The sequence below is a fragment of the Buteo buteo genome, chromosome 24 (assembly GCF_964188355.1).
Source record: "Buteo buteo chromosome 24, bButBut1.hap1.1, whole genome shotgun sequence".
Classification (NCBI taxonomy): Eukaryota; Metazoa; Chordata; class Aves; order Accipitriformes; family Accipitridae; genus Buteo; species Buteo buteo.
In genome coordinates this window covers 9379140-9402052 of record NC_134194.1, presented here as the reverse complement: position 1 = coordinate 9402052, position 22913 = coordinate 9379140, and the positions used below count along the sequence as shown (strand labels likewise).

Genomic DNA, 22913 nt, shown 5'->3' with positions numbered 1-22913 from the left:
ATGTGGCATTTCTTGCAGAAATCCTGGTCACGGCCTGCAGGAGTAATCCGGAAAGTCCACTGAAAATTCACCATAGTCTGTACACCACGATCAGCAAATAGGCAGTCATAATGACAGAATGCTGCTCTTGAATGAGTTCCTCGCAATAAAAGCAGGGTATAAAACCATATTCTGGTCAGACACGAGTTTTACACCTGTGTTTTGTGCTGTAGCCAGCTATTTGCGTAGACCTTTCTCCCCCTTGTGCCTCGCCTGGCTGTGGGCCAAGTTCACCACAGGCCAGACGGTGCAGTGGCGTGAGGGTGGGTCAGGGCCGGGCTGTACCTGCACCCCAAGCCGAGAAGGGCACAAAGCCTCGGTTCCACCGCTGTGTGACAAGTGTCTACAGAGCCCTCACCACACGGCCAGGCAAGCCGAGGCAAGGCGAGGCGAGGCCCGCTTCGCCGCCCGCCCGCCCTCCCCCTCAGGGAAAGCCGCAGAACTACAACTCCCAGCAGCCATTGCGCGCAGAGGCGGGGCCCTTCACCGGAGACTAAAATTCCCAGCAGGCTCCGCGTCCCGCCGGCACCCGGCTCCCAGCAGGCTTTGCGGGGTGGCCCGGCCTCCCCTCCCCTCCCCTCCCCTCCCCTCCCCGTCCCGCCCCGCTCCGCCCCGCCGGCGGGAAGACTACATCTCCCAGCAGGCCGCGCGGCCACGAGACCCTCCATTTCCGGGAGCGGCGCCGCGTCTCTCGCTTGGCAGAGGCGGCGGCTGCCCGGAGCGGGCCTGGCTCGGCGGCGCGGCGGCGGCGGCTGCCCGGGGCGCGGCGAGCGGGGCCTCCTGGGGCCGGCGGCGGAGGAGGGCAGCGAGGCCGGGGAGGTCTCCAGGCGGTCGGCGCCATGCTGAATATGTGGAAAGTGCGGGAGCTGGTGGACAAGGCGTGAGTATGGCGGGGTGCGGGCGGGCGGGCGGGGCGGGGGGCCGGGGGCGGCTCGGTCGTGGCCCCTCAACCGGGCCCGTGCTCCCCCCCCGCCCCCCTCACAACATGGCCGCTGCCCCTCCCCCTGCTGAGGTGGCTGCCTCACACCCACTCCGTGCCCAGCTGACCCCCTTCCCCTCTCCCACTGCCCGCCTTCGTCCCCGTTCCCCGAGTGACCGGCCGGTGTGGCCCCTGCTCGTCCTCCCGGAGAACGGCTTTGGCCCCTCCGGCAGAGCAGGGGCTGCTTTCCAGGTAGTCTGTGGCCTTTCCATTATGGCTGGCTGTTTTACCGCCCCTCTTGGGCTCCTCTGGGCCCTTCCAGCTCCTGGCGAGCTGTGCTGCTTCTTTGGGTACCCCCTTCTCTGCCAGGGTCCCGGGGGGTGCGTGCCCATTTTGGTACCTGAGCCCTTAAAATCTGTCTCTGCTGCATTGGCTCCTGCCGTGGCCCCTAGGCCCCTTAGGAAGAAACAGACAAGTCACTCAAAGAAGGAGGGGAGTTAAGAACCACCTGTACAGTAGTAAATTTTCAGAGTGGTTTCAAAGTCATCCCGTGCTCTCTATGTGTGTTCCTCTTCCCTAAGGACAGGTCCCTACTGCAGTTGTCATTGACCCACCACACTTGGGCCTTTCAGAGGGGGAGCACGGTAGGGGAGTGAAATGCTGTATCCCACCCCTTAAACATTTAAATAGCTCAGGTATTTGCAAGTTTATTTCCTTGACTAGAACCTCCTCCTCCCACCACAAACTTGGCTGCAGTCTTGGTTATCACGATCACCGTGTTGCAGCTTGAAAGCGTGACGTTATTGTTACGTTTGTCTGCCACTCCTTTATTATTAGCATGAGAAAAATTTGATATGGTGGAGAACTTAACAAAGATTATGTTTTGCCTCCTTAAACAATAAATCTTTAGGGGCAAAATTGGAGCACTTTTCCATTAATTGTGGCCTAATTAGAGGAATAACTGGTTGAAGGTCTGTAGATTAGTATATACCAAATGAGATTACATGAACTAATAGTTGTATCTAGCCTTAGAAATCAAAGAGTCAGTCTTTCAAAATTGAGGTTCCATTTTGAACAATTTTTGGTTTTGTTTCTCCAAACAGTTCTTAAACTGGCCTGCTTTATATATAGGCTTAAAGACAGCAAACTGAAGAGAAATGGTAGCTTACTTATGATAATAAGTATTTTGCTTATGGTGCTGTATACCAGACTGAGACTTTTCTAGGCCAAGAATCAGTTGACGTTTAAAAACCACTGTGAATAAGGCTTCTCCTGAGGAGGTTGTTTATTTTTTACAGCTTCTTGCATGCAAAGCCAGCCCTTGCTAAAGTAGTTTTAATGTGACAGTTGAGGTATATAGTAGGACAACCCAAATAGGCCTGTCTTGAATTCCAGGATTTAAAAGGACACTTTCAGGGAAATCAAGTTTTTCTGAGTTTTGCTTGTGTACTTTTGTTTGTGTAGGTTTAATGATCACTATAGCATTATAACACTGTCACTGTTTTTAAAGTGTTTGCTTTTAAGATATTTCATAAGTTATTAAGCCAAACATACATAAAAATCTGGTTTGGAAAAGATATTTGATTTCCAAAACAGGTGCAAGTGGTGCACATTTCAAATAATAAAAAAATGTTTTTTTAATAAACTTCAGTGTCTGGGAATAACGTTATCCAAATAAAGCAGATTGTGTATTTAAAAAAAATAAAAGGGGCAGGGGGAAAGTGGAGCCTGCAGAGTAAATAGTATTTAGAGACATCAAAATCAATAGTTCCATTGTGTGTGGTGCAGATTTGTCATAATGTCTTCTGTCTTAAGGCCATGACTTACAAAATTCTCTGCAGAAAAGGCTAAGTGATATTATCTGCCTCATAAATAGCTGCTGATGCTGTGGCAGGAGCATACTGAACTTTAACAAGAAACTCTCTTTCCTTAAAAAAGGAATGTGATTATAGGGGGATTTTGAAAATGTGCGGACAGCTTGAAATTTCGCCAGTTCAAACTTTGATAGCTTTGTAGTGGCTGTTAGTTCTGCATCTTGGTTCCATATTCAACTGAAATTTAGCATCTTAGAATTTCAACTTACTCATCTGGTATTTTTATCCTTATTTGGGCTTCATGTGGCTGAGAGCTTGGTTAGGTCAGTGGTATTTCAAGGTGGAGGACTTTTTAATAAACAGTTTTCAGATTTTTTAGTGAGTGAAAGTTCAGTAAGCGATGGTACATAGTTAAGCTACTATTAATTATTCTTTTCAATGTCTGTGGGCTACTTTAACAGCAAAAAGCCAAAATAAAAATGGTAACCTATTAAAATTCTTCAAAGTTTTAGAACCTAAAAGTAAGTTAACTGCAAAATACACAGGAAAAAACAAGTTTGTATTTAGTGTTACTGAAGTATTTGGTATTTATGTTTTCTTCAGTGTGATAGAAATTGAGCAATCAAGTTCATTAGGTCATTCCTGCTTTGTAGTTCTCTTCACACTAGAACTACCTCTATTATTTGTACTGTAGCATTTTCTAGTAACTCAAAAGTATGGATCTGCATGCTTTTGAGCAAAAGAATTATTTTTGATACTGAATGGTGGTCCTATTATATAAGAAATTTAGAAAGACTATGTGATAGAGTATTAGATTTAGACTGTTCTAAGATGTGACAAGATACTTTGTTATGTGTCTTGTTCTCCCTTTCGTTAACCTCATTGTTCTTAGTTGCTAATATAACTTCCCCCGTTAAATTTTAAGTGCCTTGATTAGTTATGATTGAACAGTACCACCTTGTTTCTAACTGGGCATTGCGAATAAGTTTGGGCTTTAAACCAAATAAGTAATGAAGCCTGTCTGTGCCTAGTAAAATTTACTTGTCCTAAGCTTTATTCTTGCAGTTTCTAAATAAATGTCAAACTTCTTCCACCCTCAATTTTCTTCTCAGGTGCTGCAATGTGTGCGAGAGTTCTTCATATGTGGGGAATTATATTGAGTTTCTGTTGAGTTTCTGGTTAGCCTGCAGTTTAGAAGGTGTAGGTCTACATTTTCTTATTTCCTCTGGAATAAATTCTATTTCACATTATTTTATTGTGTGAATAAATTAATTTCAGTAGGCAGCTTTTCACTCTTTTTTTTTTTTTTTTTTTTTAGATGTTCACTTGTATGGGTTCTTTTCCCCCAGTAGGTCAAAACTTAATTGGAAAGTAAACAAAAACATTGGAAAATAAATGGAGCCCTCTGTGTTCAACTTGTTTGCTCTATAACAGTAAACTTGGTTTAAATGGCAGAGGTTTCTGATGGCTCAAGTCTAGGGTGGTGCTTGATGCAAAGTTAGTGAGTCAGGTGGCACTTCTGAGTCACTCCTGAAGTAATGTAGTAGACTTTTTGTTAGATTCTGGTTTGTCATAGACTAGGTTAGGTCTGCGGTAGAAATGTATAGCCTAAGCATTATATGCAAGAGGTGGCCAATTTTTCTGACCTAATGAGCTGCATACCAACATCTTAACATGACAGAGTGCAGAGGCACACATCGCATACTTTAGATAGCTGGTGGGGTTGTGAGCTGTAAGAACATTTGGCAGGTAGGAAGTGTGCTGATCACCAGCTGTCCCACTGCTCTGCTGCACGATGGTTTTTGCAGCTTTGTCTCTGGGTGAGCTGGTGACAGTAGTCCTGGATGTTCTGCAGCTCCCATAGCAGGGGGTTCATGTTACCCCATGCCTGCTCCAAAACAGCCCTGTAGTTGTGATGAAACTTGAGGGCAAGTGTTGCATTTGAACTTCTTGTGAGCTGCGTGAGACTATCTGCAGGCTGGCCAGTACTGTGTAGAAGCAGCTTATTTGAGAAATGTCATATTTTTATTGGTATAGGTGCATCTGTACTTTGATAATCAAACCATCAAAGGCCCCTACCAAGTATCTACCTGTTGTGTGATAACAGAACTGGCAAAAGATATTGTAGTCCCTGACATAATGGAGTCCTGGCTGTGGAAATCTAGAGTATTATGCAACTTGGTCACTTCCTTTTTTAATCTTATTAGATAAGTATATGTTGTGCTTTGTGTTCTCTGTGAAATTTCTAGGGGAGTTCTACAAAGAAAACCCCATGGCATTTTCAAAAGAAAACAAGGACTGTTAAGAAAGCCCATTAAAACAATTTTTAGCTTGGCAGAAGCAGGAAGGTATTAGCTTGGCCTTGTGGCCAAGTTCAAAAGCCAGGCCATCATATCTCTCTAATTTTGCTGAATTCTCACTTCTTGAAGCAGAATCTGCTGATTCTTATTTTCCCGAAACGTAACTATGTTGTTAACCTAGCACAAGGTTCTTCTGCTTAAAGCAGAAGACAGCACTTGTGCATATATAGTTAGCAAGGCTAGTTGGACTCCTCATAGCAATAATTCCTCTCTTAATATAAGATGTCATTGTAACTTAACATTTTTGCTAACTAGTTTCTGTCACAGACATGCAGTAAGCAGGATTGAAGACCTTTGGACCCATTGAGATTAGATTGCTGCCTGTGTCACAATGTGATGAGACTTTACAGCCACTTTCTTTAAAATTTCATTACCATTCTGGACCCAGGTGCCCACCAAAGCCACTCTGGCACTCCCCTCTTCAGCTGAACAGGGGAGAGAAAATATAATGAATCCACCACATGCACCAACTTGCATGACCAGGATGTGAGCGACCTCATTTTAAGAACCTTCTGCACATCAAAGGCTAAGAAACAGTCCAATTAAAAATTTGGTGAAGATGACAGATCTGTATGTAGTAAGGACTGTATGATCCAAATGTTCATTTGAATTAGTTAAGGTGGGTGAAATAGTTGTCACTGAGTTTTTGAGCTTCTTAGATGCATAGTTAAGAGGAGAGAGCCTGTGAATTTCTTGCCAGTATTAGGAATATGACAGCTGCCATCCTCCTGTTTTTTCCATGCATCTTCCAGTTCAGTTTGTCCACCTAGCTGAGTCTTAACTGCTTCGCTACTACTGCTCTTAGCCACACCTTTCTAGTGACCCAGCAGGAATGTATTTGCACTCCCTCATGTGAGTGGGAGTTGAAGCGTTACAGAGCTAGGTTTTCATACGTTTTGCAAGCTTGATGAATTGCCCAAGTATGTAATATCTTAAGCTGTTTTTAAATGGAGAGCAAATTGTCTTGTTTAGAACTTACTGTAATGCTTGTACAGACGCTAAATTCTGGAATCATTTGTAACAGTTGAGAATTTATTTCTAGAGTTAGGCACTAGGGTCCTCTGTTATTTGTTCTGATGTTACATCTGTGCAAGCAGGAAGGATTTTTAGTGTTAGTGGAAAAGGAAGGGTTAAAGGAGCTGCTGTCATTAGCTCCAATACAACTAGATAGGGGAGAAGTTCTTGTAGTTAATAAAGAGCATGTTTTCTTTAGTACTTCTAATTGTACAAGCCGTAAAGAGAAGGGTAAATTATTGGTAAAATAGAGTGAATTACTGCTTCGATTGTCATTGCAATTCCTAGCTGTTGTAGCCTAAAGCATGGCATGTAAATTAGACCTTGCACTTCAGCTGAGGAGTAGAGGTTTCTGGACTACCCCCACTTCACTGATGAGGAAAACTAAAAAGATAATTGTGTCAAGTAAACCAAATCACAGTGAGTTGATAACAGTCAAAACTCTGGATTTGCTGACTTCCAGTCTGATGTTGTCCAATAGCTCATGCTATGTCTGCATTATACATATTAATATGGTAAATGCATACCAGTATTTTACCCTAAAATTACATGGCTTAAAGTTAACTTTCAGTTGCTTATTGCCTGTAGTATGCTCACGTTTGACCAACATAGAAGCAGGATCTTGTGTATACTCAGCTGGCGGTTTTAAATCCTCTTGCCTAAATAATTTCTTTTTTTTAATATGCCTGTAATTGTTCTTGTTTACGGGTGATTTTCTTATGGTTCATGGATTTGTCCACCCAGACTATTGAGCTCTTCTGTAATGAAATGCTGTTTGCTGGTTTAGTAATAGCAGGTATTACGGTAAATGATCCATCACAGGATATATCCAGCAAAAGGGTAAATAACTGTCTAACACTAGTCCATTGCTATCTGACCTTCCTGTAAACTCCCTTGCTCCAGGATCATTTAGTTTTCTTTATATTTAAGATTTATTTTGGTTTGCATAAGCAAGATCTTAAGAGCAGTGAACACTTCCATCGTTTTATATAAGGGACAGTTAACCCTCACTGCATGAGTTATCCTCCTATTGCTGCTTAAGAGATGTCCTGCTGGTAACGGCTTTAAGAACAGCATTTTGCATCATTATTACAAGCAAGGTGATGATTATTATCTCCAGCCCTATAAGAACTTGTCCTCTGCCTGGTTACCAGAGAGTGAGAGAGAGAAGAAATAGTCTTGGGAATGCAAAGGAAGACTGTATTTGTACATACCATTTGGCTCTGCAGCAGTCCGTGGCTGTGTCTGCCAAGCATTTGTCACAGCACTTATTACTTAGGGCTTATCCTCCTTCCTTTAAAAAACTTCAAAGAAGTTGCTGGTTTTAATAAGGAATAAAAATGGTTATAGTCTTTGGGCCATGTAATTTAGTATTCGTGATAAGCATCTTTGAAAATATTATGCTCTGTTATCTCATGTGCATAGATATGTCATTCTCCTGTTTGAATATTCAACTGGTGGAGTAATCAAAAGTATGAAAATATTACAAGCTGAACTATATATTAAGAGTTAGCATAAGGTAGTTGTGACCAAACACACACGTTTCATCAACACACTGCTTCAAGTGGTGCTTTTGTTAGTGCTCTTTCAACTGTATTATTGCCATTTTACACCCTATGGAAGCTAACAGTAGTTTGTATTATGTTGCATAAGGCTAGCTAAGGTGTTTGCCTCGTGTTTTCAGGGAACCTAAATGATGTGTGTATTTTTAAAACATAGCTATGCATCGCCTTGCCAGAAGTAAGACTAGGCTTCTGCTTGGGAAGTAATTGAAGCTGGTCAAAGATAAGAGCCTTACCTACATCACTGTGTGCTACTGTGGTCAAAAGGATCAAGGTGCTTAACTCAGTTCTGTGCTGATTCCTCTTGGCTGTGTTGCCAGCTAATGCATTATAAAATATTAGCTGATTTGCATAATTATTTCATATACAAGGTATAATTACTTCCAAAGCATTGTGCAAAAGTGGAACACACTACTGCTTTCTCTCCTCAGGCTTGCCTGTTTCAAGGTGCATTGCAGTGGTCCTAAAATGCAATCTTTAAATTCTAATCTGATTCTTGTATCTCGTATCTGCCTCCATTCATTTCAACTTTTAAATGAATTTCTGTATTTATGTGAAAATGATAAGCTTTTGTAAAAACAGAAGGGTGAGATGTTGGAGAACGAATGAAGCATTGTCTCACAGGATGGTAGGTTTAGAACACAAAAATGTGGTGATCTTAAGAGTTATGTGCTTCATTTTGGAACTTCTGGAATTTCTCTCATTGGTTTATTCTGAAGTTTGGGATACAGCTTGTCCACAAGTCACGATACAAGAAGTCCCATTTGAAGCTGGGAAACTCATCTCCAACATGCAGAACACGACATGTTGCTTCAACTATGTTCCAAATACTTTGCTGGCATGTGCTTGATGTGAAACTTCAACTTCCAAATTACCACTGTATCTTCCGAACTAACATTAAGACAGTATTTAAAAAGGGTGGGGCAGGAAATTGAGACTCTTTGGTTTTGGAAAAAGTAGGACAGTTACTCCCTTTAATTGCTTTTTTACTAAAACAAAGATGTACAATAGTGTAAATTTCTGTTTAAAGTTGACTGTTTTACAGACTTTTTTTAAATGCTTATCTCAATTTTTTTTATTCGTAAGGCAAAACTGATACAGGGCAAGAAAATGAAAAACTAAATTAGTAGCAAATGTACCAAGTGAATAAAGTATTCAGTTTTGCGATTGGTCTTTTCCCAGCTCCTTATAGTGTGCTGGATCTTATTGACATAGGTTAAGTATGGGCCCAGTTATAGACAAAGATTGACAGCTGCTGTTGTCTTTCAGTTTGGAGCATGAGCTTTATTTACCTGTTCTGTTTGGAATAAACAGCTGTAGTATAGATAAAACTTTCTTTTGAGGATGCTCAGTAGTCTCTTAAGAAAGAGCAATTGTGTAGGAGAGCATAACGCTTTCATGACGAAACAGTCGCTCTGTTCTGCCTCTCTGAAAAATAAGATGATTCTAACTGGGGTGCACTTTATTTTTCAAGGTACAAGTGTTTGTTAAGATAAGGTCACGTGAAATTGTTAACAAGTTGGTAGTTCACTTCTTTCCAGAAAGCTGCATAGGCTGTGGTTCTCTGAGTATTTTTTCAGTAACAGTGTTAGAAAAAGTATTCAGTACTTATTTATTCTTGTGTCATGTGCTGCATAAGTATGGTGGTTTGGGTTGCTGTGCAGTGAACCAGGTAGAGGAGCAGATCCAATTGGAAGCTTCCTGTCTTCCTTTGTGTCTCTCCCAAAAGGACTTTGTAGGTTATTTAAGTTAGATTAGTTCCCTACCTAGACTTGTTTGCCATACAACTGCACAAGTGTTTGTGTTGCCTATCTGAGGAAGCAGTGTTGAGGTGGGAGGGAAGGGGATAGGAGAGGGATCATTAAAGCTAGTGTAAGTGGAGGGCACAGGAACACGTCGCTGAGTCTCCACTTGTAGTTGCCCTGAAGTCTCAAATGCCATCAGCACTAGCACAAATATGAAAACATAACCTAAGACATGAAATCTTAGGTTGTAGTTTCACAGTCAGTGTAAGCGTAGGCTGATGGTAAAAGAGGTTTCACAGCCTTCCGTCTGCCACAGACTGCACGCTTCCCTCTCCTTTTTGCTGGCACTAGCATACTTTCTGCTTGATGAGAGAATCTCTCTCAGACTAACCAGTTGTTTTTGCCAATTAAATTCTCCACTGGATCAGTTCCCTGGTATAGTTAACTCCATGGTCACACAAATATTTGTACTGGCATAAAGGAAGGAATGGTACTTGGGTAAGAATAAGTGGCTGGGGGTGAAGGAGGGCAAGGTACAGGTTTACTGCTTGAAGTATGCCCCTAGCATGTGGTTTCACAAGTAGGTTGAGGAGCTCTAAGCTTATTCTTCCACTAAAAGAGAATGTCCCACTTTTATACCTGGCCATTCACTGTCTTTGCCTTCGTTATGCTGCTGTTGTGTAGTTCAGTATTTGCTTGTGCTGTCTTGCTGATATAGCTAAAAAAAGCCCAAGCTTTTAGGGTTCATAACTGATTTGGCAGCGTGTTGCATAAGCAGTTGCTTATGGCACCGTGAGCGCTTGTGTTGATAGGCGAAAGGACAGAAAGATAGGCTGGGACACTTTTTCGATGATAATACATTTTTATGTAACTTATTTATTATTTGAAACTGCACTGTTAGTCATTTGTTAGCTGCAAAACTGCTCTAAAAGTTCACAAATTTAAATTTCTTAAGGTTGCCCTTCTACTTTGTATATCGCTGCTTCAAGCTCCTGAGCTAACCTTTCTGTGTTTGTATCATTGTTGTGTTGGGGGATATGCATCAGTATTTCCGGTTCTGCTTTCTGGTCCCCAAACTGGGAGAAAGGATATAGACTGAAATATAGTTGTGTGTCTTGTATGGTGCTGCTTTGAATGATTCGGGCTGGAAGCGGTCTCAGGATCTAACAGATCTTTATGAAATGTTATCAATTAAATTTAAAAGTGCAGCTAATTATATTAGAAATACTGGTAGTATATAATTCAGAATACCACTCTTACCACTCTGATAACTACGTGAACTGTTATTTTAAATAGTTTAAATCTTTTTGGGTGTGTTTGGTTTGCCACTAAAAATGAAACGAATGTGACAACACCAGTGTTGTTAGTGTGTATTTGTGTTTTAAGGAAACCTCAAGGCTGTGGTACTCTTCCTTTCCATCACTGAAATAGTGTGTCCTATCCTAACCGGTTAAATATTGACTGCATGCTTAATAGATATTAATTGGTTCATTTGGGATACAATTAGAAATATTAGTGTATATTCAACTTGTTTAATGAGACTGACCTGCATTTTTTTAATCTGTTGTAATAATAATGAGACCTATTGGGAGTTAGTACAGTTTTTTTCCTCTGCTCCATTCTGAGTCATAACAATAAATGTTTTTCTTGTTGGTTGCTCTCCCTGTCCTGTCAAGCTGTTTAGAAGCATCCTAATGTACTTTACAGACTATTCAGTGTTTCCTCTCAAGAGGTAACTTTATATTTAGTAAACAAATACATCCCTATGTGATTCTTGGGAGGTGTGTGTTTTGTGTTCTGGGAGACTACTCAGTTGAAGATTTCTCTAAGTCCATTTTGAATGTAAAGAGAAGAAAAAGGCTTTTGATAACTGTAGATAATTTTATTGGAGTTGCAGTGGGTGGATGCATCTTCTGAAAAATAAATTACATTCTTGGTAACTTACATCTGCAAATAGAGCTGAAACCTTAATGATTGCTGTCACTTTTAATTATTCCTTTTTTTTGATTATTTAATTATTTTAACTATTCCTCTGTATGATCGTGCAAAGGGGGGGGAACTGTTCAAAGGTGTTTATTGTCCAACTGCGTTAACTTCTATCACAGTGGTTTATCTCTTGCTACCAAATAGATGATTGCATTTCTTGAGTTGGCTTGAAAACTTAGTGCTAATAGACTTCTAATTGGAAAGTAGAGTCTCTTAGCCTTTATACTGCAAGTGTCAGGTTTTTGTTAATTACACAGTAACTGTAACTTCTGCAGCTGCAGACATGAGATGATAAAAATCCAGTAATCCTACCATTAGTGAGTTAATAAATAAATAGTTGCTGTACTGAAGCATAGCGAAATTAGTTTGTTGTAAATACACAGTGTAATTTGAAATTATCATCTGTATGTGGACAGGAACTAGAAACTGGGGCTCTGAGGCAAGTGAAACAGCTCTTGTTACCTTTTTAGGACGTAAGAGTTACTTGATCTCCTGGAGGAACCAGTTTAACAAATGATACGTATGAAAGGAGAGGAAACATCATTATCCTCCACAAATAAACATGGCTTGGCATTTTGAAAGTTAATTTGTATGTAATTTGCCAGACTCATTCCACAAAAGAACACTTGCTTTGAGTAAAAATGCATGTTTGTGAACTTGTGGGGTTTTAGTTTGCCAAGCTACCCTTTTTGTTTAATGTGAGATACCAATCTGAAAATTTTAATGAAATAATGAATGTCGATATCATAATACTTATTCTGAATGGTGTGTTCTTACTGCTTGTGCCCATTTTTGGATACTCTGCTGTGAATAGCTGTAGAAGGACACTCTGCCATTAACTAATAGCCAAAGTTACTTTGTCCAACTGCTTAATATGGCAGTGGAAGGATTTCTAGGTTGTGACCTGCCTTCATAGAAAATTGAATGACAAAAGAAAATAGGCATTAAGCTAATTTAGTCTGTTTATGATTATGGTGACTGCTTTTTATTCTTAGATACACTTGTAGCAGGAAAGAAACATAGTAATTCACATTTATTAAAGGATGAACAATCTGAAGTAGGAAAAGGTTAAGAGTTTTTTAAAACAATTTTTTTAGTTAATTTACTGGCTGCAGTATAATAAGCTGAAAACTAAGTAATTGTGTCATTCCTAGGAACTGCATTTGAGTTGATTTAAATTCTGTGCAAGTATTTTTTTCCTAATGTGTTCTTGGAACAGTGATGTTTGCTTTCCTCATGCACTTTTTTCCTTTTCCTTGTAGTAATTATTCTGGCATGGTTTAGTGAGAAACTTCAGTTTTGTCTTTCTAAAGAACTACCTGAAATCAAAGACTTGTTTATTGCAAACAAGACTAAAACATCCCAGTAATGGTCCTAGAAGACACAGTAAATAGTGATAAAACTTGACAGGACAAGAGGCAGCGGGCACAAATTAAAATGCATCAAATTGCATCTGGACAGAAGAAAACACCATTTTACTGTGAGGGTGGTCAAACACTGGAGCGGGTTGCCCAGAAATACTGTGGGGTCTCCATCCTTGGTGATATTCAGAACCTGTCTAGTCACAGTCCTGGGCAACCTGCTGCTGCTGAGCCTGCTTGAGCAGAGTGGGTGGGCTAGGGGATCACAAGAGCTCCCTCCCAGCCTCAGCTGTTCTCTGGTTCTGACAGCTCTCTGGAACAATAAGAGCTTGTTACAGAATACTGAAATGAAGATCAGCTAGAACATATCAAATGAAAGTGGACTGAGAGGGTACGACGGTCCTGTATTTCCCAACACTCAATTTTTGGGGAAAAAAAGACCACTTTACACTTTCTGCCAACAGAAATACCATGAATGACACAAAGTGCATTATGCAGCCCTTCTAAGTATTTCATTATTGTTTCATGTGCCATGAGCATCATCTATAATTCTTTTACCAGTTGAACTATTTTGATGTGCTTTTGATTGTATGTGGTGTACTTAATCCCATGTAATAAGATGTTACAGAAGAAATAGTGGGGAAATGTCGGATTGTCAGAACTGGTTGTCACCATAACTTTATTATGATTATACTAAATTAACTTGATCAGGAGATGACAACTAATTTAATGGGAGGAAGGGCTACAGTTGGTGAAGGGAAAAGTAGTTCTTCTAGGTCTATTGTATGAGATGCAGATCTCGTACAATAGACCTATCTGTCTTGGTATGAGACAGACTTTAGAAGGCTGAAGAATAAGGTGGAACCTGGAATATTTTTCTTTCAGAAATTTTGGATAAATCTGTGCTGCCATTTTAAAACAATGTGGTTAGCAAGACTGTTATAGGCACGGACAAACAGACAAGCAACATGCTGAAGAAAACTCTTTCAGACCAAATTAACAAGCAGACTGTGTCAACCAGTCAGTCCCAATGAACTGAAAATTCATGACTAAAGGCATGAGGGCAGAGCAAGAACAGGAAGAGGACTGTATAGCTTTATCCTCCCACGCCATGTGGATGGCAGAGAGGCAATGTGGGCAGGAAACATGATAGCAGTGGGTGACTTCATGTATCCTATGGAGGTTAGATACACATTGCATCAGCATCTTATACTGAGAACAGCACACATTTAGGTGATCAGTGATTCACCAAAGAGCTAGTGAAAAAGACAGTAGTGGTAAGCCTTGACTTGATCCTGAGCTGTGCATTGGTTCTGGTTCAGGATATCACTTTCAGAGCCACATAAAGCACTTGGATTAAAAGTATTTTTGTGAGCAACAGAGGATAAAGAAAAAAAATTTTGGGGTGCATTTTGCAGAAAGGTTGCTTACATAAGACTTAGGAATTTTTTTTTTTTTAAAGCTTTCAAGGGTATGCTGAAGAATGGAATCCTTGCAGGTGATGTTGAGATAACAAAAATGCAATATTGGTGGCTCATAAAGAAACTGTTATCATTTCTCAAACAAAGACGGTGGTGAAAAAGAAACATCATTGGTGAAGAGAAGGGTTAAGGAAATAATTCAAAGCATGAATGTCTTTCAGAAAGCTGAAATGTCCATTTGAAGAAAATGCAAAGTTTAGAGTTCTGGTCATTCTCATGTAAAAATAAAAACAAGACAGGTGAGCAAGTTTCAGGAACAACTTGGGAAAGGCATGCAATGTAGTTCAAAACAAATTGGAAGCAAGAAGTCAGAGAGCACCTTTAGGGCTACTAGATGTTTAAGGAACACTGGCAAAAGGTGAAGGCGTAGCAGGAAATCTCCCCGAGTTCTTTGCCCCTAGCTGTAAACTGTTGGATGTTCACAGCTTATTCTGCAGAATTATCACTGCATACTTGCCTTTACTTTTTTTCATATGATGTAATAGGTATCTTTTGACACCATCAGAGATTACAATACCAAACAGGTTTCCTCTTGCACAGCCCTGCTTATGCTGAAGAAGTACAAAGTACTCACTGGGAGACTGCGAAGTCTTAATTGCACTTTAATTTATAAGATGCTGAATTTCTTGTTCTTATTAGCAAGGTGAGGTACAGGGAAAGGCTTAGTTTTTTAACAGCTTCCTAGGAAAAGGGACATACCCTTGAAGATACTGAAACACAGGTTTAAAGGGCCTTGATTGTGTTCCTTTTATGGCTGTGTGTAGTGGAGTCAAGAAATAAGGTTCATCCATCCAGACATACTCCATGTAGTCTTAAAGACAGCATCTTCCTTGTTGTCTGACAGATGTAATGGTCTTTTCTAGATTGGGTTTCAGTATTGGATATGAAAGGAAACACTGGAGGTGCGTTAGAGCTATTGACTGTAGCAGGTATTGTAGCACTGTACAGAATAGTGGAATAGCTCTTGCTTTCAGCTTCAAATAGTAAGCAAGCAGACTGTAAGGAACCAATTTTGAGAAGAGAAGTTGATCAGTTTCTCTGTAGTGACATCAGTATTCATTTCCTGATTTTTTTTTTAATTATTTTTTTCAGGAAATAAAAGGCCCGAAATCTGATGTTGAGGTTGTGGGGTTTTGCAAGCAACATTAACTATAGAACTAATTCCAGTGTGTTTAGAAATAAGTGAATGATAATGTGGTTTACTTCAGAAAAACAAAGATGAAGGTAGCAGTCTCAAGTGTGTCTCTCTCCTACTGAATACCTCCTGCATAGCAATTCCACTGAAGGACACTTGAATAAATGAAGGAAAACAACTGGCTATGAGCCTGCAATTTGATAACTCTTCCTTTCTCCTACTCTGAAAAGTGCAGAGCAGCTTCTGCCTCAGTCCTAAGACATTTTCCAGGACACCAGGCTGTATTATAACAGCAGTTGAAGGTTTTCTTGTTTAGTTGCTTCACCTGCTGCTTGGACCATACTTCTAGATTCTGTTGTTGATGAGATACATGTCTCAGGCTTTCTTAGGTAATATGACATTAATACTTTGCTACATCACAGATGAAATGTGAAGCTGCGCAGAGTCATAGCTCTGTAGTTGATGGTAGAAGGAAACTGCAAACCCTTCAAAGCTAGTCTGGGTGTTAGGGATAGAGCGCAACTTGTGTTGTAAAAGTGGAGTGTGTATGATGTGTGGTTTACGTGCAGTTGGGATGCTGTTGTTCGACTCTGGTTGCCTTGAGCCTGAAGGGGCAGGGAGAGGAGCTGGCAGGAATTGGAGCCCTCAGACAGGCTGGAGGGAAGAAGGGTAGTGCTTTCAGAGCAGGACTCCAGGGAGATCTGGTACCCTTACCTGCACCTTGCCTGTGGATCTGATCAGGGAAGAGCTTGTAACAGGTGCTTACAGTTGGCTTAGAGGAGTTACCTGTGGTCATGTTTATTCCTCTCAAAATAATTGCCGAAGGAGATTGATATTGCAAAGTACAGGGGTGTATGGGATGTCATAGTGCCAAAGTGATTATATAGTAGCAGAGAATGATCAGTTTGTGTGCTAAAAGCTTCGGTGCCTGCATTGTTTAAACTTTAATCAGCCCTCCCTAGTGGAACAGCTAGCATGTGTTTAGAGTAATGCTTAATTTGTAATAAATTTGGAATTAGGGCAATGTTTTAGTGGTACTCAGCTTGTGATGAAGGGATAGCTGAAACTACAAGTATCATTAAGCACAGTCCATTAATGTTAGGGCTGTGTGGTTGTTTTGGTAATATTAAACTCTGTATTATTGCATGTGCATTCTTCTGTCTGCACCAAATACTCTTATCAGTTGAGATATTTGAAAGAATTCTCTGAGTAAGGAAAGTTTGGATTATTTAGAATTCAGTCTGAGTAGTAACATTGAATAGAACTGCGCCATTCATAGGTGTAGTAATGTGCCTGGCAGTGTTCCTGCTTTTCAGAGTGAAATCTCTTATCTGTAACTATTGAGCTAATGTACTTCAACCATGTATAGCATCAGGAGGTTTCCTTGACCAGTTGTTGCGTTACTGTAAACTTATGATTGTTGCATGCTCTTCATGGTGTGAGAAAACCCTAGTACAAAGTTTTTTTGGTGAACACATTTCACATGAATAGTGAGTGAACAGTTACAAAGATCGCAGAATTGCAGAAGCTTTACAGTTGGGGGGGTTTATTAAAGGAGTGGAGTAGCGTTAAAGAACTAATGACACAGCCCTTTTGACACTCTGAAAACCTAAGGTTTGTTTGGGGAGTAGGAGACATGTCTTAAGTACAGAGGTAATTATGCAACATTCTGGAGGGTTTGGAGTGTTATAGCTACTGTTAGAGTATTCTTTTTACTGTGAGGTTGGTTTTGGGGGTTTTTTGGTTTTGTTGGTTTTTTTTCCCCTCACTATCTTCCTCCTCCATCCAAGGTCATTCTCAAAATTTTTTATGGTCAAAAATAGGGAGTCTGAGGTACACAAGTGGGTTGAAGTTACACAGCTTCAAAGCTTACTGTTGCCTCTTGTTGCATGTAACTACAACTTGGTTGTCCTCTGAAAACCTTTACCCCTTTTATTTCTTCTTTTGAAAGAAGGATAAGACCTCATTCTTCTTGTAAATCCTTCTCTCTCAACATTAGCATGCTGTGCCCCAATCCTAAAAGCTCACTGACTGGGCGTACTTGTGAGTCTCTACTTGTTGAAGGTTTCTGTACACACTTAAAATGCTTGAGCTGTGGGCTTGAATATGATATCTTAGTACTTTGTGCATACAAAGAAAGAAGTAGCACTAGATACCTTATTCAGAAGGCAGCTTATGCAACATGTTACGAACACCTGAAACGAGCTTTTTATTTTCAGGGAAAGTTACTCTTGAAGTTAAATGAATGCAACAAACTGCAAAGAAACATAGTTGACTGGAGAGTATAAGCTATGGTGAAGAATGTTTCAGTCTCTCCCTCACAAAATAATGTATTTAAATTTTAGTTTTATGATATAATTGTCTAGCAGTGTTTATTGGGATTGACTTTTTTGTGGTGGTATTTTATTCACATAAAAACCACTCTACAGAAAGTGTGTTTTTAATTAGATTTCTCTTGCTTTTTGTCCCACTTGGTTAAACATTTTGTTTTCAGTTTGTCATGTTACCTGATTGGATCACAAATATGGAAAAATTAAAGATGCAACACTTGACGGAAAATATGTAGTGGCTTTTGCTGAGTCTTAAAGGAGGAAGTGCAATCTGACTGAATTCTGTAAAGAAATGTAGTTAACTCTAAAAAATGTTTTTAAAATTGTTGCAGCTTCTTCACTACAGAAGACAAAAATCTGAAGTGTAAGGAGCAGAGTAGCAAAGTCAGTCCTGGGGACTGAGCAAAAATAAATCTAGCCATGATTACAGCATGCCTATGGAAATCTCTTGAGTTCTACAGTTACAAAAGGTTATCCAGGTTTTGTAATGCCACTTTTTTTTACTATATGGCTGCTATTGTTTACACACAGTGTATTGAACTTTGAAAGCAATTAAATCCACAGGAACAGGAGCTACGAAGCAGTGACTTCAATCTGGTATGCCCCATGTATGTTCACATGAGTGCAAGGAGACTGAAAACTTGCGAAGGGCAGTAACAGTGTCGCCTTTCTGTCTGAATCAAAAACAGAGTTGCTGTTTTAGCATGTAACTATCCCACCAAAGTATCAAATGTTGCCTGAAAGGCAGCTTTTTCCCACTTGTTTGTGAAATTGTTTTTTATGCTTAAGATTAATTGGATTGGTCACAAGACTGGTTTAGGTGTAATTGTACTCTAATTTCAGCTAAAATTTGAACTAAAAAATGTGACCTAAAAACTAATACTGAAAAACAATGGAAATACTATTGTGGTGTTCTTACAATGTAAGTGAAAAGAAAGTATTTTGATTCATTCTGCTTGCTAGAGTATAACATTTATTTTGGTAAGTCACCTTTTAAAGAAGGTTTTTTGAATTAAGTATAATAAGCAAAATGACAACACTTACTAAGCCTTTAAAAATGGAATTGTGGAAGTGTGTATTTGAAGTGAAGATAGTCTAATTGTTGAAAATTAGAGGATGCTAACTGAGGAATGTTAGGGTAGGTGTTTGGAACCAAAACATCCCATAAAGAATGGGGAAATAAAGAAATGAGCCTGGGCTTTAGATGAAGTAGTACTTTCTATAGAGGTGGTACAAAACCACAATCGACCGTATTAATGTGGCAAAATCCTCAGTGAGTTTGAGAAGTTATTTACCACCACGTATTCCCACTCTACAATTGTTGACAAATGAAGATATTTAAAGCAGCCGTGTATTTGTTGGTGTAAACCACAAGGGATGGTTTTATGTAAGAATATGAAAGTATTAACACTTACATGCTGCAGGGAATCTGCAGTAGGAGAGATGAAATAAGTCTTAAATCAACTTGGGAGGGGGAAGTGTTTGTTCCTTGCACAAATATGCATTAAAAAGACCACGTGATTAGTCGCCTCATGTTCCCAACATCTGTAAAAACTACTTCAGCTGTAGCATAGCAATTACAAAAACATTAAGAATATGGCAAGCTGCAGTTGGGTAACTTTTGAGAGGGGGAGAAACTTTGAAAGGGAAGACTTCAGCAATGTGCAGTGGTGGTTTCTATAAGTGAGGGATCTGACTTCTCTAACAGGCTTCAACTTAATTCTTAAAGTCACTGTTCTTTTTGAAAGTGTGTGTGTGTGGTGGATTTTGGGTTATCTTGTTTACTTGGTAGTCTTTTGTGATTAGAAGTTGTAAGGCACAGGAAATAGCTTTATAGTTCCTTCCTCCCACAAGTCGTAATTCATTTGTGGCCATCAGGATGTTTTTCTTGGCTTATCTCTTTCTATGCAGTTTGCCTTGCACATCTGCCACATACATTTTCAGCTTTTCAAGTTAAGAGTTTCATAATTTATTTCAGGTCCTACTGTACCGTAATGAAGATGGTATCATTGGTCAGAAAAAGCATAATTGCAACTTGCATAGAAGGTCTGTAATAATAGCCAGTATTCATGTACTAAATTGACTGGTGTTGTATTTGTAATGGTTCTGAGGAGTGGCTTAAAAATAAGTAACTTCAAATGGTCAAGTATCAGCTAATGTTGTGCTGTTACCTCTGTGTAACCTGAGGTATTTCACCAGGCATTTTGGCAGATGGGTACCCATCTGTTTCTTCTTTGAATGTGGACTGCTGGCTTCATATTTGGTATCCATATGTTTCATCTGTAAGGCTCTAAATCTAAGCTGCATGTTTTATAACAAAAGTGACATTACTGACAGGAGCAAAATGAAAAGGCTTTAAGTTTGTTACATGTTTTTTAGTTAGTTTGTCTTCACCAAGCAAGGAGGGAGATGCTGGCCGAGACTGAATATATGAGTTCACTCGGGGAAGAGCAGCACTGTCTTTATTTTGAAGACGATTGCTATCTTTTTCTCTGAATAATTGTTAGTAACATTAGGTACATAAATTCCTGAATGTCCATTATATTGTTTGGGAAAACAGGTGGGTAAATGATGTCTTGTCTTTGTCCTCTGTGAACCAGTCTGCATGTTGAGCTTTCTGAGGTAGTGACATAACTGTCACAGGGCAGTGAAATCTGGTGCTGAAATGCATCTTTTGGTTTGACTTTGTCTTAAATCCTTTCAGTTCCTTGAAACACAAGTTTGGACCAGTGATCAGCTTTAATCCCTCAGAGCCTGAAGGAAGCAATGCTAAAAGAAATAAGTGGAGTTAATATATGATGTCCCTTATTATGAGATGCTTCTTGCATGGTGTGCTGGCCCCTGGTGGTTTGGGAGGTGGTGCTGTGCGGATCGGGATCACTTCTTTTTTAGCTCACCAATTCAAATGCTCTGTTGAAAGCGTTTCATGCCCAGATGGATAAGTATTAAATGATTTTTTTAATTGGAAAAAATGTTTCTGGAAACTAATTAACAATTTAATAGATGCCAAGATTCCCACACCTGGGAGTGGGGGAGGTGTACCCTGTACTCAGAAGAGTTGTTTAGCTTTTTTATTTACTGTGTGTTCTCAGTAGTTGAAACTAACTTCTGCACACCATTTAAAAATGGATCATTTAATATTAAAATAACTTTTTAGCATTCTCAGAAACCTTTCCATCTTTTTCTAATCCTGCTTTACAGGAACCTTTTAATCTAGATACTAAAAATAGTTTAGATGCATGACTCATAGAAGATGAATGTTGGGGATAAGATGGTGTGTTCCCTCCCCTCCAAAGGCTTCATTGTAAATGCATGTGTGTCTGTAGGTGGGGGTCTTTTAGATAACTGGATATTGTGAAAATGTTACTGGGGTCTGCCTTATCTCTTTTCTAGATGTTGAATGTTCACTTTGTTCATATTATTTTATAGTACATTTGTTCATTCTTTTTAAAAAAATCCAAATATGGATGCAGTCTCAAACATCTAAAGGCAAAGCTACATTATACATATTTTTTTGCCTTAAGTTGACAGCCCCTGTACTGATTTTGGGGAAATCTGAAAATAAATTGCTGCTGTTGTGTTTGGATAGTATTCCTAAAACATGTGCCATGGATCAGATGAGTAATACCTAGTGGATCCATACTGGAAGACTGCTAGCTTCTCAGCTCAAAGGGAGCAGAATACCCAACTCTTAGGAGGAAATAAGCTGCTGGAAGACCAAGTCAGCACTTGAGCTGTAGGAGCAGAGCATTAGCTCAATCTCCAGAAGTTACTGCTGCTGCTGTTCAGAGCTTTATGTTGAAGCTACCACCATGCTGGTAACAAACTGTCTGTATGAGAAAGCACTCCTGTTCTTATCTATATGCCTTTCCATAAAAATCATAGCAATGTTTAGATGGAGATATGCAAGATTAATAAATGAACCAGCTGTGTATGTTCTTCCTTATTTAGTTAGAGTTAAAGCAAACTTTCCTTTTGCTGTAATTTAACGGTTTCTTAACTATTTATTTTTCAGATGCCATTTATGGTCTTTTCTGGTTGGACAATGCAATCTATTCATTTTTAAATGCAAGAAGCACAGCATAGAGCTGTGCAAGTGTATTCTTATTGAGTTTTGTCCATGTGGGCTTTAGAGACCATTACTGTAATGATCTCCTTTGCTATGTCACCAAGTGAGGTAATGAGATTTTATTCTGAGTTAGTAATATCTATTCTGTCATGGAGCAAATTTAAAGTTTGCTTTGCTTTTATTCACTGTGAAAGTCACAGGAAACATGGAGAAGACTTTCTAAAAATAAAGAAGCTGCTAACAAAATTACAGAAAGAATGAGATTAATGTATTAGCATATGAGATTGCCTACTGAAAGCATAATGCTAAACACATAGTTAAAATATAAAATTATGTTGTGTCTGTTTTGGCACCTTAAATAACAAAAGGTTAAAATACTTGTTTCTTGCAAGACTTTGGTACCACACTACATACTGCTGTACAGTAACAGAGCTTCTGTTGTCCTCTGTTAATCCAGACCCCTCCCTCTCTAAGAGATTAATTTTTTCTTTAAAAAAATATAATCTCTTTAGTGTTAATGTTTTTTTGAATAGCATTCATGTTCAAACTATATGTATGATAGACATACATGTGTGTAATGCTTGAATTTTTTTTCTTCTGCATTTAGTCTTTAAACAGATATTTGCAGAATGGTGTCTCACTGGAAACTGTTAATGGTGGTAAAATGTAGAAAGTTTCTCATCTCAGCTTTTAGTATTTTACTGTTCCCAGTTGTAAAATTAAAAAAAGGAAAACAGAAGGTGCATAATCCAGTGATGTCCTTGGAGTAATAGTTAAAGGCATAATATTATGCACATAGGAGTCCCATGTATACATGATATTGTAATTGGTTTGAAATGTACATTGAAAAAAATTTTTAACTGTGTAACCAGGTTTCTTGTTCATGCTGCTCAGTCCCTCAGCACAGTGGGCAGCTTCCCAGAGGTTTAAGAAGTGTTTCTAATTAGGCTTACCCTGTCCAATCCAATACCTTTATCATCACTATAAAGAAACTGTTGTAATGTACTCTCTCTGTGACTTCTGTTTATTTTAGTTTTCACAAGATTAGACATGGCATTTCACAAATCTTCTGTGGATCTAATGTCCAGAATTGTACTT

General features: G+C 39.4%; 1 protein-coding gene across 1 annotated transcript in view; it reads left to right on the top strand.

The window, feature by feature from the left end:
- The first annotated feature begins 712 nt into the window (after nucleotides 1–712).
- CLINT1 (clathrin interactor 1) overlaps nucleotides 713–22913 on the top strand; it is a 53540-nt gene continuing 31339 nt past the window's right edge. Inside the window, exon 1 of the mRNA XM_075057157.1 lies at nucleotides 713–919. Within this exon, the coding sequence (XP_074913258.1) occupies nucleotides 879–919 (41 nt within the window). The 5' untranslated portion in view covers nucleotides 713–878. The remainder of the gene's footprint in view (nucleotides 920–22913) is intronic.